At 51.0% G+C, this 17,470-nt stretch overlaps 1 protein-coding gene across 1 annotated transcript in view; it reads left to right on the plus strand.

The window, feature by feature from the left end:
* The first annotated feature begins 2,044 nt into the window (after positions 1-2,044).
* Positions 2,045-17,470, plus strand: part of COL18A1 (collagen type XVIII alpha 1 chain) — a 65,142-nt gene continuing 49,716 nt past the window's right edge. Inside the window, exons 1-2 of the mRNA XM_062579332.1 lie at positions 2,045-2,114; positions 2,470-2,537. Coding sequence (XP_062435316.1) covers positions 2,104-2,114; positions 2,470-2,537 — 79 coding nt within the window. The 5' untranslated portion in view covers positions 2,045-2,103. The remainder of the gene's footprint in view (positions 2,115-2,469; positions 2,538-17,470) is intronic.

Raw genomic sequence — 17,470 nt, forward strand, 5'->3', positions numbered from 1 at the left:
CTGGAGCCTGAAGCCTGCAGGGCAGAAGGGCCTTTTGGAAGGAACTTGGAAAACTGTGGCTGCAAGCAACTGAGCCTCCAGGAGAGCACTGCTGGTTTCCATTTGGTTGGCTTTTGAAAGAGTAGCATTCCCACCCCCCCACACCCCTCATGGTGGGTAGTGTGTGTTTGCTTGGGAAAGATGAGCCTCATTATTTGTCCATTGTGGCTTTAAAACTTTAAAGCCCAGTGGGAGGACGTTTTATTAGCATGGGAAACTGGTCTGGTGTCCACGAGGCTGGAGCAAGACTTTTTGTGAGGAGGTCCACTGCACAGGGAAGATGCCTCCATGCCAGCAGTGTAGGCTACGAGGCCAGACACAGAGCAGGGAGGAGGGCCACACAGTTAAACGTGGTCCCATTCCTCCCCTTGAGAACATGCAACACCAGAACCCAGCGAGTCCAGGGCCATTTCCCGTGGCGCAGCGCAGGAGGCACACAGAGGGCGGCTGGGCTGGACTGAGCCAGGAACTGCGCCAAGGCAAGGAGGAACTCAGGAGCACAAGTCAGCACAGCACTCGCCTCAAGTGCCTCAAGCTCACAGCGATAACATCTTTGCTCTCACTGAACTGCTGCCCGCTTAATTGTGTGGGAAGGGCTAGGTGGTAGGTGAGGGTAGCCCTGCTGTGATTTATACCTGGGGAGGTGCTGGGCCCAAGCTGTGCTGATAAGGATAGGAAAGGGCAGTGCTGCGTTTCCCTAATTCCAAAGCTGCCCTGCAACCCCTTGCACTCTGCAAGAACGTTTACCCCGTCTGTTCATACTACGCCCATAAAAGGCCGGCTCACTTTGAAGACACCACCACTATTGAGAAAATTATTTTCTGTTTTTAAGGTTTTGCTGAGCATTGTCCCTGCCCCAGGTTTCTCTTCCCATTTGCTATGCACTCCCCGAGCCTGGAGCCACTGCGACTGCTCCTGTGTCCCATTCACCTCGCAGAAAAACTGTGTGCGAAATGGCCTTGCAATGAGTCCAGGCTGCCACGTGTTGCCTTTTGAACAATTTAGATACTCAGGCAATGCACATCAGCATCCACCTGGAAGAAGGGAAGCCACCTGCAAAAGAAGGAAGTACATCATCTGGCATCCATCTGGGAAAGTGCAAATTTCACAGTTTCAGCTGTGCAAAAGCATCCTGAGCCCAAACAAAAGGCATCTTTGGTGTCTATATATTGCCTCTAGACCAGGGCTATGCTAGGGGCCTTGTTGCATTTGGCCCTCTCGTACAAGACACAGTGTAAAGACACATAGCTAATAGACACACAGCAATAGCATTCACCGCTGGAAGCTAGGAGCTGAGCAGCTGGATGCCATGGTTTATTCTGCTAGAGGCAAGCAACTGCTAAGACTAAACACTGCCTCCACCATCACAGAATCACTGCTAGATCCACTGGAAGTTTCCAGGGCTTGAATTTCAGAAACTTGCTGCCGCGGGGCACTAAAGCACTGCAGAAGACAAAGCAAGGTGTGGCAGGTTTCAGAGGGATTATCCTGCCTTAGATGGAGGATAGAGTTGGAGGGAGATGAAAGCTGGGAGGTAGCACCAGCTCAAAAGCATTTCCCTGCCTGGAAAGGTGAGGCAAGGTGTGCTGAATCACCTGAGGTCTGGCACCCCTACAGCCCTAGCAAGGGGTGCCCAGGGTCCCCTAGGGCCTCCTGTCCCGTCAAGCCCACGGCCAGGTGCACAGCCAGCCAGGTGGAACCAAGGTGGCAGGGAAAGGCTCAGGGGGGTTCCACGGACCCCAGGCGCGCAGCAGGGTGGAGAGGGTTTGGGTTTGCTCCCCACGCAAGCACCCTTCCCTGCCGGGCAAAACCAGGCCAGCCGGTGCCTCCAGGGCTTGCTTACAGGGAGAGGAGGCAGAAGGGTGAGTTCTTCTCCCTGATTCACTCGCTCCTTCAAGACCAGGCGGGCAGCAACCCCGGCAGCGGAGGATGAGCTGCACCGCCCGCCGCCGCCGCGCCCCCGCCTGCCCGGGGCGGGCCACCGCCTCCCCGCCCCGCCCCGTCGAGCCGCGCCGCGCCGCGCCGCGCCGAGCCGAGCCGCGCACCCGGCACCCGACGGGCACCATGCGCCCGCGGTGAGCGGCGGGGTGGCAGCGCGGCGCGGGAGGGACCGGGACGGCGAGCTCCGAGACTGGAGCACCGTGGAGGAGGGCTGGGGAGCACCGGGGCCGCAGCACCGGGGCGAAGGGCAAGCGGAGCTCCGGGAGCACTCAGGGGCTGCTGGGCTGTGCCTCAGTCTCGTCGGCCCGTAGGCGCCGGGACTGGGATGCGTGGGGCCGGGCTCGCAGCGGAGCTGCCGGAATTGGGACGCACCCCGGTTGGGGGGCTGGGGGGGGGGGGGTTGCAGGGCGCTTCGGGATGCCCCGAGGGTGCTGGGAGGTGCCGGAGCTGCGGGGAGGCGTAACCGCTTGGTCTCTGCTTCTCTTGCAGGTGTCCCTTGCGGCGGCTGCTGCTCGGGCTCTTTGTCCTGCTGGTCCCCGCCGCTTTCCAGGAGCCAGGTAATGTGAGTGGGACACAGTGGCTGTGGGGTGCTGTGGCGTGGCGAGGTCCCTCCTGCTGTGCTTGGAGGCAGGGAGCACCAGTTTTGTTCCTCCTCCCTCCTTCTCATGCTGGCCTGAGAGGTGTGCTGCTTCCCAGGAGAAGTGACTGCAAAATCTGCCCCGCGGCCAGCTAGGCATGGGTTCCACTCCCACCCAGGTGAAATGTGCCAGTGTGCCTCCCGTCTGCGTGTAGCACTTTCCAAAGTGAAGGGTAAAGAGGGATAGTGGTTTCCCCCCTGCTCCCCACTGTGTAGAAATAGCTACTTCTGTTACAGACCCAGAGATTAGCAGGACTGGGCTCTTGTGCATCCTGTCCTATCAATGGGATGCCAGGGAAGGATCCTGGAGAAGTGCTATGCCAGGAAGTGCTTGAGAGAGGACCCTGAATTGGTGCCCCTGAGGGAAGCATGCTTTGGGGACCTGCTGTAATGAGAGCCAGCCCTGGGGCTGGTCAGACCCATGCAGAACATGTGAAAGACTGGGGGATGTTGCCTTGAAGTGGTTGTGCTCTGTTAGTGGTTTCTGCCCTGTCTAATGAAGTCCTGTCTGTGGCTGAGTGTCCTTGGAAGCACTGCATGCTCTAGAAAGCCTCAGGCATGTGCCCCAGGGATGCAACACTTCCCATGCCGCTTATGGGCTTTCCCCTGTCTTTAGAGCTTGGAGAATGATTGTTCCAGCTCTCAAGCCACTTATACCCTCGAGATGGATGGCAGAGTTCAGCACCGACTCAGCTTTCCAGTATTGCTTTTGCTGTGGGGGGACGTGGGCCATTCTCCCACTGCCTGAGTGCATGAGCAGCCTGTCTGTGAGGTGAACTTTACCTGTCCTCCTGGGGAAACTTCCTCCCAGCTGCCAGCCTGGTTTAAAGCCCTCCACCCTTTCCAGCCACAGCCAGCATCTGTGGATGTGTACCAAATGCAAGGCAGGCTGAGAGAGCTGTGGCTGACAAAGCAAACCCTGGATCTGCTTGTGGCCCGAGAGCTTCTGGAGAATCTCCCTTGTATGATGTAGATGCCTGAGCTGGACTAGGGTGATATTTGAACAGTGGAGGACATGAGAGCATCCAGCCCCAGGGCTGCTGTGCCCTTTTGCCTCCCAGTGGGGCCTTGTCCTGGGGCTGGGCTCGCTCTGCTGGGTCAAGTGGGAGAGCGTGTAGTGAGCTTGGGCATCTCTTGGTTCATTAGCAATAATCTTGGCACTTGATGGTCGTAGTCAATGGTAAAATGCACCCCGGTGGAAGTGTGTTCAGAGTGATTGGGCTCGCCTGCACTCTGCTTGCGAAAGGTGCTGAGCTTTTGTAATTGCCCCAGCCCACCAGTGATCCAAAAAGTGGCAAAGGTGCCTTTTCTTCAGGGAGATGTTCCAGTTAGCTTCTGTTTGTGTTATGTACTGCAGCCTCTAGAGCAAGCTAGGAGGTGTTGCTCATGCCCCTGTCTTTCATCTCTGTCCCAGGTTATGCATGATGCATGTTGGCAAGTAGCTGCCCTACTATAAATGAACTGGAAGTCACAGGCATGCACTGGGCTGTGAAATTGGTGGATTATTTACAGGAGCAAGTCTTTATACCATCTAGGAATAGCTCAGATACAGCCATGCAGAGCCTGGTACTGCTTTTGGCTATGTCACGCTCTGCCTTACTGGGGTCACGTTCCAGCAGTGGGATTGTAGCCTGGAGCACATGACAGCAGGAAAGAGCACATGGCCCCTGATCCGCCTCTGCCTCTCTGCACGAGAGCCCAGAACACAGCAGGGAAGTCAGGGGTGGTAGCGTACACTGGCCTGATTTCATATGAATCTGGCCTGGGCATTCACAGGTTAGCAGGGATGCCCAGAATTCCCAGAGCATGTTTGGGAATATATGGAGAATAGAAATGGCCTGAGCTGGATTTATGACCCTACTTTCTGTTGCATGGGTGCCTGTGGTGAAGACTCCTGAAGGACTACGAAAACAAAGTCCCTCTTAGAGGTCTCCAGAGAGAGTAAATTATTCCAATGTGAAATCCTGAATCAGCTATTTTAATTTCCTGGAGACTGTCCAGAACAGCAGACCAAGTCTGAAGGCCGGGAACTGTTTTATAGTGGTTATTCAGAGCTGAAGAGGCTAGTCACCCACGCCCCCTCCATCCGGCGCCTGTGCTCCTGGGCAATACAGGGTTTGCCAGGATGATTTGTGAGCTAAAGGTGCATCCCGCACCATTCGAAGAGCCCATGTGGGCATTTGGGGTCTGCCTCCTGTTGCATCGCTGAGCCTCAGCATGGGAAACGGGGGGATTAGGCGTTTAGGGACCGCATTTTGCTTGGTGACACCTGCTAGCAGGGATGCAAATGCATGAGCTAGTTTCCTCTTTTAAAGGGCTGCATTGAGTGAGAGATTTTCTGCCGCGGTTCTCCTGGACACTGCATATTACAAGAGATTGGGCTGTCTCTGGCCAGGAGCAGATAATGATGTCTTGTGGGAGAAGGTAGGGTTTGCTCCATGAAAACCCCTGTAAGTCCGTACTGATTGCTCTTGGATATTGCTCCTGTAGCGTCTTGTGCCAAGGGAAAGCAGGTCATGAACTGCTGCCTCCAGCTTCTCCTCTCTCCGTTTCAGCCACAAGCAGGGAAGTGCCCGTTTCACCCAGATGACTTGGCCATGTCCCAAAGGCAGGCTGCGAATCAGGTTTTAAAGAATTTGAAAGAGTTTTTTTTCTCGGTTCAGTGTCCAAGGACTGCAGGGCCTGTTCTACCAGCTGTCCTTTGTGATGGGCTCCCTGGGAATATTTGTTCTGAAGGCTATCCTGGCGTGGAGATAACCTTTCCGTTTATCTGCCTTCCTTGCAAATTTGGGCATTTAGCTGTCTGGAGATTGTCTTGGCTTTTGTCGCCAGATCTCCAGGATCCTAGAGCACGTAGCCCAGCAGGTGATTGGGGGTATGTGTGAAGGGGGAGGCATCTGCAGAGAAGGTGAGGTAGGTACAGTCCTGAGAGCACGTGGGGATTGCTGCATGTGTGGGAGGGCTGTGGGTGACTGTGTGCATGCACAAGGCAGTGGCCTTGGTTGGGACAAGGAGGCTTGGGTCAGGCATTGGGGAAATCTCCTTTCCCAAGAGGAAGGCAACCCTGGGGCAGGTCCCCAGAGATGAGGGATCTCCACCCCTGGGATTTCCAGACATAACTGGGGCCACCCTGACTGGTGCTGGGGATAGCCCACATCTCTGAGTCTGTAAGGAGACCTGATGTCATTAAGTTTCCATTGCATTGGGCTTTTCAGTGTTCTTCCTAGGTTTGGGAGGGTTGGTACCCTGAAGTCTCAGCTAACGATGATTAGAGGGCCTAGCTGTGACAGGGCAGTCACACCTGGAAAGTGGAGCTGCCTGCTCCCATAGTTATATATAGCAGTTGTTCGAGCTTTTTTCTATGAGTGTAAAGGCTTGTGCTTGATTTTATTTCCATCCTCGGTGGCTTGTCGGTTTTAATGGTTTGGATTCTTAGCAAACACGTGCTGTCAAAGATCAAACAGGTGTCATGCAGAGAGATTTATGAAGTGTGACATAACTGCTCTGGCATCAGTGCTCAGGGATTTTTGACAGGTGGATCTGAGCTTTCACAAACATTATTTTAAGAAGTTTTTCTACCACTTAGGAGAAGCGCTGTAGGGGACATACCATACGCAGCACTAGCAGATGATGATTTAGCTTGGGGAGAACTTCTCAGACTGGCATTGGAAGTGAAGTGCTTTTTGTGTTACAGGAAGCAAGGAGGGGGCTGCTTCCTGTTTTGGAGCTGATATGAAGGGCTGTGGAGTTTGACCTGCCTCTAAGAGTGCTAAGCATATGCACCACCTGGCTCCTTTGGGCATCTCTCAGCTTTAAAAGTGTTGTTGGACTGCTGTGGCCTTTGGGATGGAGTGACACAACTGGAGATGCTGTGCTTGGGCAACTTTGTGAGCACTTCATCTTCTTAACAGCTGGCAAAATTTCTGTTTGCAAAGCCTTATTTTGGACACCAGGCTGCCTCAGGAATGGGTGGGCAGGGAGAGCTGCTCCTGCCTGCATGTGAGGCGTAGGCTGCAGGAAGCTGGAAGGGGCCAAACCCGTGGACATCTCTCTCCAGCAAAGCTGGATGCCCCATTGCTCCTGTGCGTGGGCTCTGGTCCATTGTGGTTGCTGGCCTGCAAATAAAGCTTCCTTCTGCTCATCCTGTGGAGGAGGGAGCAGAACTGAAGCTCTGAGCAGGCTGTCACTTCCCCGCTGGGACGCAGAGGCTAAGAATAGCTGCCTCTTGCTTTTCTTTGGATGGCTGGAATTAGGCAGAGCGGCGACTGCACAAGGGCCTTTTGGCAGGGTGGGTTTGGACAGGGACAGCACAGCCTATTTGCTCTGTCCCTGGGGATGAGGGACAGTGCCAGTGGTCGGGCCCTGAGCTGTTGCATCCACATAATGCCAGAATTGCTGCAGTCCCTTGCATCTTCTCAGTGGACGTCTAAGGGTGTTGTGAGCATGCAGAAATACACGGCAAAGGAAGAGAGGCAGAAACAGCAGCAACATTTTGCAGGAGCTTGCAGTCAGTGGGTACCTAAATGTTGGGCTCTGCTCTGCTGGCCAGCTTGAGGGGCAAGGGGTGGCTCTTGGTCCCTGTTAGCCTGAGGACAAAGATCTAGTGGGTAATGAAGCAGTAGGAGAGACTCTTTCCCCTGCTGTCATACTTTGATTTCACACTCCTCTTTGCACTGCAGCATGCTAGGTTGCAGAGAGCAGCCCTGAGCATAGATTGTGCCTAGGCTGAGTGTACAAGAGGAGCCTGCTTGCAAGCTGGGGCATGGCACCAGTCATAGGACGCTTCGGGGCTGGAAACTTGTTTAAAAGGGGGAAAAAAAAAGAAAAGGGAAAAAAGGAAATGATGCTGCTTGGTCCTGCACAGCAGTTTCTTACCCAGGCAGGAGTTTTCCTTTTGCTTCCCTGGAGGCAAGTGAACATCTCAAGCCGTGATCCCAGTCATCTCTGTGATTTTGCAGCCTCATATCTGGGCTCAGTCTCTCCAAAGTATCTTTTGTCCCAAGCTCAGACTGGATTTCAGGTTTCTCTGTGGGCAAGGTGAGCTCTGCCCCAGTTTCTCTTGTGCCTCATGTAGCTGTGAGCACCTGGGAACTCCCTGCTGGTGCATCTCCACAGGTAAACAGAGAACAAGGCTGACTTTTCCTGTGGCTACTAGAAGATACTGTGCATGCGGTATTAAATCCTGGGAGAAGTGGGGACTCTGCTTTGAATAGCAGACTGTTGTGGCATTGCTTGTTAATATATCTGTCTCAAGCATCATTGCAAGGTTAAAAACAAAGAATTGTGCTTCTAGAAAGTAAAAATAGTCTTTTCCCTTATAGGAGGACATCACCACTTCTTTTTAAGGAGGCAAGAGTGTATGTGGTTAGTATGGAGCAGGGAGCAAGCCCAGAGGGTGAGGGCTGATCTGCAAGTGCATATGCCCATTAGCTCTGAGCCCTAAGAGGATGCAGAGGACCCTAGTGCAAAGGCAACAGGGCTGCCACAGGTTGCAGACCAGCCTCCCATGAACACCTGTGGGGTGCCTGGGAAAACATGGTGGAGCTGAGGTCTGGCCTTAGATTTTGCTGTTTAGGATGGTGAGGAACACCTTAGAAGAGCTATTCTCATCCCCGTCATGTCCTGGGATGCTGAATTCACTGGCTGATGTGTCCTCTGGTGAGACTGTGTCTTGTTGGCACAGCTTTTTGAGCAAGTCTAGGGCTGGCACAGAGGCAGGTGAAAGTTCTTTTATGGGAACCCAAGACATTTCATCCTTGCATACATGCAGTTCTGCTAATTTACCAACTTCTCCATTCGACTTGCTGGATCTTGCTCTGATTTGATGTCTTGCTTTACGTTTCCCTCCACTGGAAATCATCTCCTTCCAGAGCATTGAATAGAGGATAGTGAAAGGTTCTCCCTACCCAGCTGTTTGGGGAGACAAATGGTCTCTGCTAACGTGTGACTCTCTATGGTGCGTCTTTCCAGTGCTAAAGTTCTCATGTTTCTTCCCCTGGCTCAGGGGGAATCTTGTCCTTGGTCCTACCACCTACAAGCCCTCCACCCACCAGTGGCTGCAGTAAGCAGGCGTCTGCTCCTGTTGGTTCTCTTTCTACCAGCTCTCTAGTATCTGAGAGATTCTTCGTCTCAGGGAGGTCTGAGAGGAGCCCTATTCCGATATGGTCCTCAGAGTGGGGCTGGAGCCACTCTTTGAGTTTAGAAGAGAGGTACAGAGGAATTGGGCTCAATGAGGAGTAGTTGTTCCAAGTCTGGAAAGCAGAGGAAGAAGAATCTCCTTGTGTACCCCTGACACCCTGCAAGCAGCCACGGGTGACCTTGCTGTGTTCTAACTGCAAGATTTAGAATGTTTTCCCTGCGTCTCACCTTGAAAAATGCCCCAAGTTTGAGGCTACTTTGCATGAGGCAACATCTCTCAGTGGAAGAGAGTTGAGAGAAGTTAAAGCAGTTGCCACTTCTGCTTTGGATTTTTTTTGGGGGTGCATGTGCACAAAGAAAGTCCCAGTGGTGGTAGATGGAGGTGGTAGAGGACAATGATCTGAATCATGCAGAGAATTCTTTGAGGGTTTGACATGATGCAGAGTAGCAGAAGGGAGCTTGGAGATCCAAGAGCTTGCCATGCCTTGCATGCATGAGACAAGGGCTTATCAGCTGCATGGAGAAGCATTAGTGGGGACTTACAGGGTAGGTTTTATCCATCACCTACTATTGAACCTGAGATGAACGAGGGAGGGAGCCTAGGAGGCTACTTGGCCATTAGGTGTGGGGCTGTCAGGGGCTGCTGTGAAGCGTTGCTAGCAAAGGCTTGCCTACGCCTCGTTTCTCCTGCTTTGTTTCCCCCAGCTGCTGCATTCCTTTGTACGCAGTACATATCTCTCCTGCACTGATCTAGTTTATGGCAATTGCTACAGATGATAGTCCAAGCTCTGAAACAACAGTCCCAGCAAGCATACTCTGTCTTTTCCAGAAGTTTAGTAGTTTACCAAGAAAAGAATTAATTCTGGCATTTCAGTAGAGAGTTCAAAGCTTTAAAGGAGACATCAGGGATTAAATATCGGATGTATATCAGCAGCTCAGAGGTATGGGATTAATAAAGCATTTTAATGATCTTCTAGCATATCTGACGACGTTTGAGAATGTACTGGAGAGGAGCAGTTTCCAAGAGCTTTCTGTGCATCTCTGACTGTGCATACAGCTTAGGAGGTTGTTCAGAGACAGCATCTTCTGTGAGGAACGGGGAGCTTTTGCTGGGCTCTGTTTCAACCTTGTAGCTACAACCTTGTAGCTTGATCTCTTCTCTCTGGATTGGGGGAGTGTGGGGACCTCTCACCGGTTTGTGTTCATCATCCACAGATTCACCAAGCTGATTTAGTCTTCCTTTGGGTACCCAAGTGTGTGTGTGCGCCTCGTGGCTTTTCCTGGGATTCTTCAATCCACGGCAGCCAGCAGCAGCAGGGATGCAGCCACCCTCTGGGAAGGTGGGCCAGGTCTTACGGAGAGCTGGTGCTCAGAGGAGTTGCAGGAAGTTGGATGATGGCATGGAAAATATCAGCCTCCGCAAAGGTGTTGGCTAGATCCAAATCCCCTGAATATCAAGGAGTGGGAGAAAGTCCCAGCCCCTGACTCTGTGGGTAGAGGAATGTGTGTAGTAGCACAGTGCATGTGTGTTTTTGGCTTTTAGTATAGTACTTGATTAACGTACAAAGATGTAATTGAAACATGGAGCTGAACAAGATTTAAAAAATGGTTTGGACATTTATACAGCTAATAAGGACTTCCGAGGCTGCATTAATGTGGATTCAAAGCCATTAGGAGAAATGTGAAAGCAGAGAGTGCAAAGCATTGGGAAAGGTGGAATAGGCTTGGGAGAGCAGAAGGCAAAAATGTATAGTGTTTTCTGGAAGCAGCCAAAGAGCACAGCTGCAAGGACACTATGGTAGAGAAACCTTAAGAGCACATAGATTGATGACTCTAAGACTCTAAGATGACTTACTAAAGATTTCTGGGAAATTCCTGTGGCTAACACACTTGATATGATACTCACACAGATTTAGACTGAGGATTAAATTGTTTGGACTCTGGTAAGTCTGCCCCCCCCAACCCCGACACACACACAAAAGCTCAGCTCTGTTATTAAATCCTAATAAAGAGCAAAAAGCCTTTGTTAAACTGTTAAACTGAAAACTTGTTGTGTTTAGATACAGGATGCAAGATTGCATTCTCTCTTTTTTATTTTATTATTATTATTTTTTTTTCCTGTTTGCTGAGAGCGAGGTCGCCTTCGGAGTGGGATGGGAGGTTAGTGGCAAAATGAGTGGATTTCCCTTCCTGGTGCCCCATGTGTTTGCCTGGGTTTGCATCTGCACTCGTTACTCTTCGGGTGTATTTAGATATCAGCATATGTTCTGTTTCTCAGTTTGGTTTCCATTCTTTCCTGGGCACACGGAGACTGCAAAGGAATAAACATAATGAACAAAGGATTTTAGGCATATATGCAATTAATAAACCTGTTTGGTGTTAGAGGACCATTCCTGAGGGCTGGAGGTGTGAAGGCTTTCGCTCATCCTCCCAGCAGTCGATCTGGGCTGAGGAAGGAGTTGGGAGCAGCAGGGATCCATTTTTTTTTTTTATTTTTCCCAAGCAGCAGGTAGGAACCGAGCTTGGCAGCTGGGGCTAGAGCCCTGCAGGTTACAGCGTTGTTTATCGAGCAATGCTCTTGGGATGAGCTGTGCTCTCAGCTTTGACCAGAAATGCCGTTTGGCAGGAGCATCTCCAGTGCCGACCACTTTCTCAGTAAGCAACATCTGGCCTGGAACATCTTGTGTCTGGTAGTCTTAAGTTAAAAAGGGTGCTTTTGTGGAATTTTTAAATTGCTTTTTTTGGCATTGTGTCTAAGCTCTTTTTACAAGGAAATTAGTCATTACTGAGCTTTATTATATTTTTATTTTATTCCTAAGCTTGATCTGCTCATTTCTTCCTCTCAGGCCAAGGGCTTTGAAGATTCGTCTTTTCCTGTGACTGCTTCCCTGAGCAAAAGCATTGCCCTTGTCTGCAGTTTATGGGCAGCTCCTTGTACACAGGAACAGGCTGGGATGCAAACAGCAGCAAGGGCACCTGGAAATATGCTCCACAGCTTGCAATTCTTGTGTTATCATCCCGACATTCTTCACAGCATTGCTGTTGACATAAATCTTTGAGTTATTATTTTCTGTGTCAGCCCAACGGCCCTTAAAGCTATCTATGATTTTATAATTCTTAAGTAAGCCACCTGTCTCCCCTCCAGTAAATGCTGTTGTTAAACAAGTTTTTTTTCTTTTTTTCCTGCTCTTCTAGTTAGTCTATAACTTAATTGAGTTGGCGCCTATTGACTTTTGGATAAACTTCACCTTTTTGATAACCCCCGATAAGCACGCAGTGCGTGGTTACTGCGATAGTGCTGTGGACGTTGGCTTGAGACCTGTCTGCTGTCCTTACAGCCACGTGACGTTCCCAGCCAGGGAAGCGAAGTGTGAAGGTATTTCTCCCAAGGAAGCAGGTTGTGTCTGATTCGCAGTCTGATGCACAAGGTTTTAGCTAGTTGTTGCTGCTGGCTGGTCCCAGACGGCTGATATGGCTGACAGTGTTGGATTAGGGGACTCTGTATTTGTTCTGGCTGGCAATAGTCTTTAGTTATTAAACAGGTAGCAATGAGAGATCAGGAAATACAAAGAGTGCCAAAAGATTTTTTTTTCTTCCCTGCCAACATGGGAACTGCGCGCTTGCTTTCTGCTGCATCTGCCTGGGTGGGGATTACCAGGGTCGTCCCTGATGGAGGAAGGAGGCGACCTGCACTCATTTATGCATATACTTGGTCTGGCAGGAGGGTGAGGAGAGGATGTTAGGGTAGCAAGGCAGCCCAGAGGTCCTCTACTCTCCTGCTCTAAACTTGCTTTGTCTTTGATTCCTGACATCTCTGATCCCCAAATCCCCACTGTCCAGGCATATTCCCATGCCCAATATGGAGTCCATGAGACAGATACCCTTACGTTGCCACTGCCTTCGCCTGCAGCAGGCAGGGATGCCATCTCTCCTGCTTCAGCTTGTGCTGCTTGAAGTGAGTGTGCAGAACCAAGGCTGCCTTCTGATCTCCATCCCAAACTTGGTCTCCATTCCTCTTGGATGTCACAGTATAAGGCTCTGAGGTTTGTTCATTCCTGTTGGGATGGAGCAGGGCTTGCAGGTGGGTTGCCCATGTGCGTTATGCTTCTCGGTGAGGTGAAACAACTACTTGTCTTATTCTAAGCCAGCTCCCCAGGGCCATTCCTGATGGGAATGCATCTTTTCAGCATATTCTTTCCCCTCTGGCCCCCAGACGTTCTCCAGAAGGGCCAGAGTCAGTATCTTGGGGAAATGCAGACTCAGAGGGAGTGCTGACTAAGAGACCCTAGGCTCAGCCTCAGAGCTAGGACAGTGGAGGCTCACTGCTTTTGGAAGAAATGCCCTGATCCGAGAAGTCTTTCTGGGTGGTTTGGCAGATCTTGCTTTTCAGGATACGCATTGCCAGTCAATCGTAGCCAGCAGCACAGCCACACAGTTTACCCCTCTCTTGAGCAGTTGTCTGGACTGTCTAGTCTCTTTTCCAGCCCTCACTCCCCTTGATCCTCAGACATCTCCAAAGCAGGGTGTGCTCTTCCAGTATAAAGCAGTGGTGCTCCAGAACCTAGAGTAAAGCTGCAATAGCAGACATTGCCTGCAGGTTTTTGCCCCTCTCCTCTGGCACAGCTCTGATCTTTGCTCTCGTCCTAGAAATTGAGTTACTGGTTACTCAGCTGTTCCTAAGTGCCTTGGAGCTCCTCCTTGAGAAGCAAGACCTTGCCCTAGCCCCAGAGCAGGGTGAGCCCCAGCCTCCACAGGATTTTTAGAAAGGGTTCAGACATCATGTGCCCCCTTTTCTTTCCCTCCCTCCCCAGTATAAGCCAGTGCCCCTGAGGTGTAATTCAGGCTTTGACAGCAGAGGAAACATACTGGTGGTTGCTCCAGCCACAGTGTGTTTTATTAGGGCATTGCAGGACTGATTCGCATTGCAAGCCTGGTCTCCAAGAGGGAGCTGCTGCCAGGCATCTTTCTAAATCCAGGGTTTCTTGTCAGCTTGGGGTCATCAGCTCCCTCCTGTGTGAGGGTCCCAGGACAGGAGCTCCCCACTCCCTCCAACAGCCCCCTCTCTTACCTATCCCCAGGGAGGTGGTGTCGGTAGCTGGTGTCCCCCCTTTCCTCTGTTAGTGACCCCTAAGGCACAGAGGTTGTGTATCAGCAAATGTAGAATCATTCCTCAACCCTGAGATGAAAACAATAAAACACGAAGTCTAGCCCTGGTCCATTAGGTGGAGTGAGGTTGATGTCTCAGTTTCCTCCTTTGGAAGGGGTCATCTTCTGCCTGGAAAGATAAATCCTGATGTCAAGCAAGGCACTTGGGTGGGAGCTGAGCTTGCTGAGACCAGGGACTCATGGGTTATGCAGAGCCCCAGGCTGCAGCATGGGTATGCCCTGACTTTCCCTCTTGCTGATTTCCCCAAACTTAATAACCACTCACATGGCTCATGAGATTCATTTGTGCTCCACTATTGAGCATGTGCGAAGCCAGTGTGTGGAGTTACTAACTCCGAGGCTAGAACGGGGAGGGGACAGGCTCTCTTGGAGCCCGGAGGCCCTGCGTTTTGTAAGGAGATTACTGCCCGCTGTGCTGGGAGCAGGGTTTCCCGTTCCCAAAGCCTCCTAGCACTGCACACAGCATTGCATTGCATTCCTGCTCTGCGCCAGATCGGAAGGCGTTAAGATGAGAGAGTGCCTTTACGTCCAGAGGAAAGTGAGCCAGGCAGGAGGGCACTTGCCACAGACCCTGCGACATGGACATCATTAGAGATGTCCCCAGTACATCCCAAGTCACAGAGCAAACAAGGATGAATGCAGGAGAGGCTTGGGTGAAGCTTTCTGTGCCTGGCTTGATGATAGTTTCTCAGTCCTTCCTCCTCCACTTGATACCTTCCTACCTGGGATATCATATTATCCCCCTGGGCAAATTCAGAGTGCAGATTTAATTCCCAGCTTAGGTGGCAGCCAGGCTGACCTAAAAGATGATGTCTGTGGCTGAATTTGGAGCAGCAAGTTAGACACCCCAGGCAGCTCTCCAGCCTATGGAGCCTGAGGTGGCTTTGGGTCTAGCTGACAGTGCCCAGCCTGCAGATAGATTATCCCACTGGTGAGACAGAGGTTGGCTCGCTTGGGAGCTCACTGGGCATTTTGGGCTGCAATGAAGTGGTATCTGCATCATTTGAGCACGTGGCATGCTGTCTTCTCTTCGCACAGCCTGCATCTGGCATGGCTGCAAATCTGTTATCCAGAGCTTGATGCGGCCTTCTTCAAGGGAAATGGAGGGGAAAACTTGTATTTCTGCATGTAGTTATTATTTCTGCTGCTTTTCTGTGTACTGCTACGTATTACGCTCGCTGTTAAATTTCTGTTTCCACTCTGCGACAAGCCCAATACTACAGTTGGTCCCTGCAAGTGCAGATCTTAGACACGGGGAAACCTTGGCTGACTTCTAAGCTAGCGAGTGTCTCCAGACCCATGGTGTATCTGAAAAGCAAAGGTCATGGGGCCTCTCCTGGCAAAAGGATGAGCTGTCCCCATGCATGCCTGTCCTGTGATGGTGTTCAGACTGGCCTCTTTCCTGCTAAAGCTCCTAAATGGATGGCAGTCTGGCCAGATTTTCACTTGGTTGATTTACTTCAAGTAATCCTCTGAGCAGTGCTTTACCCCCGGTTGTTTTGGCTGTGCCCCATGGCTTGGGGAACGACAGGCACCATTGGGATGAACCACCCCCAGCCAGGTCATTCAGCCTGGGTGCCCCTCAGATCTCCTCGTGGCAAGCAGCAAAAGGGAAAGCTTTGCTGGAAATACTGAGGTTTTAGGTTTCACCCCAGGTATTTAGAAGAGAAAAGCCCCGCTGTTTTCCTAGTGAAGTATCTCATGCACAACCGGCTGCTGGGTTCGGCAGCCATCTGTGCCTCTGGGGTATTGGTTGTGGGCAGCCCAGCTTTGGTTACAAGCTTATCAGTATGTCACCTCTGCCATGAGATAAACTGAAAGGTGCTATTGTGAGCCCCAGCAGAGCAGCTGTAACCAGAGGATAGTGCTAGCATCTATAGAAACATTTGGAGGGAGTTTTCTGACCTTTTCCTACTGGTTAATCGGGACGCTGTCAGATAAAATGTTGTTTTATACCAAGATACTGTATCTTTTTGGTGGGGGGATGGAGATGTCACACTGCACCAGGCAACAAAGGCTAATGGAGTGGAGGGGGGAATCTGGTGATGTCTCCTTTGTATCATAACTGATGGGATGGGGTAGGCTGTCTGCAGCCCTAAATGGCTCTGTGAACGCAGGTGAGTCCCTCATTTTGCTAAACAAGGCAGGAGAAGGCAGCAGCAGCATGGCTTGCAGCATCCTGAGCACCACTCTTACCAACAACGTCTTTAGTAATGAAGTTGTTCATCCTACAGTCATGCTCACCAAATAGTCCCATTTTCCACACTCACCCAGGGGAAAGTCTTTGGTGCTGCCAGCTGCTTCCAAAAGCTCTGTGCCTCTGTCAGTGGCTCTGTTGGTCACTTTGTGCTAGTGCTGAAGGCATGAGCCTGCAAGATGGAGTTGCAAGCTGAAATATGCTTCCCCCTTTTGAAGAAAGTTCTGCCTATTTTTTTTTCTGCCATGCTGTGCTGTACCTGGCACTGTGAGCCTTGTCACTATCTAGAGGCAAACTTCCACCTTTTGGTCAGCAAGCCAAGCGAAAACTCTGCTCCCTGTGCTCCTCTCTCTGATGCCCAGTAGGCACTTGATTTTGTAGGGAGTCCCCAAGGTTTGTCTGGAGATTATCATAGGAAGAGCATGAGCTTTTTGTCAGGCAAACTCTTGCTTATCTCTTTGTGACAATTTGTCAGGAAAATTTCTGTGTCCTGCTTTGAGAGTGTCAAAAACGAGGTATTGGCAACACTGGTCAGAAGACTAGGAGGAGAGTAGATGCTGCAGAATGAGGCCTTGTCTTGGAAGGAGGTGAGGGCTGTCAGGGAAAGCAAGGGAGGTCTGCTGGTGGAGGGTAAGTTGTGCAGAGGGTCATGTGTTGCAGGTTAGCCAGGTGAAGTTCACCAGCAGGGGTGATTTGTCAGGGAAAGGTATGAGAAAATGGCATTACAGCACGAAGTATGCTTTTGTGCAATGGAGGGAATGGTAGCACTCCACAGGCCTCCCCAGGCCACATACGACATGGAGGGGATAGTAGTGATGGTTCTGGTCCCTTCTGGTTCACTGTTGCTTACTGGATTTGGTTCAGCATTGGAGCTCAGGTACAAAGTCATCAGCTGCAGCCAAACTAACCCAAAAGTGCTCAAGGATATAGGTCTCCTTGTTGTGTTCTGTGAGACTGCAAAACACCACCTTATGTCCAACATTGGCAGGTCAGGCTTTGGTGGAGAGTTGGTGCAGAATGGAAATGCATGTCCTAATCCTCTCCTAAAAGCTTTCTTTTTTTTATTTTTTTTTTTTTGGGGGGGGGTGGAGAAAGGAAGTCTCTGAGCTGGTTTCTCCACAGAGGCCAGGATAGGTTTCTTCTGTTGTATGGGATTTAAATATTTAAATGGGCTCTTCCAGAGTGGAGACCTGCTGAGATGCTCTGTGTGCAGTGATGATTTGTCTCCTGGGATTTTCCTGACCTCTCTGTCTAGCTGGGATTAAAAGCTCCCTCCACCTCCGAGATTCCTTTGCTGTTCTTCCACAGCGTGAAGCCTTGTGAGCCCCTTTTGGGGACAGCTGCCCTTCCAG

Source organism: Rhea pennata, chromosome 6 (genome assembly GCF_028389875.1).
Source record: "Rhea pennata isolate bPtePen1 chromosome 6, bPtePen1.pri, whole genome shotgun sequence".
NCBI lineage: Eukaryota > Metazoa > Chordata > Aves > Rheiformes > Rheidae > Rhea > Rhea pennata.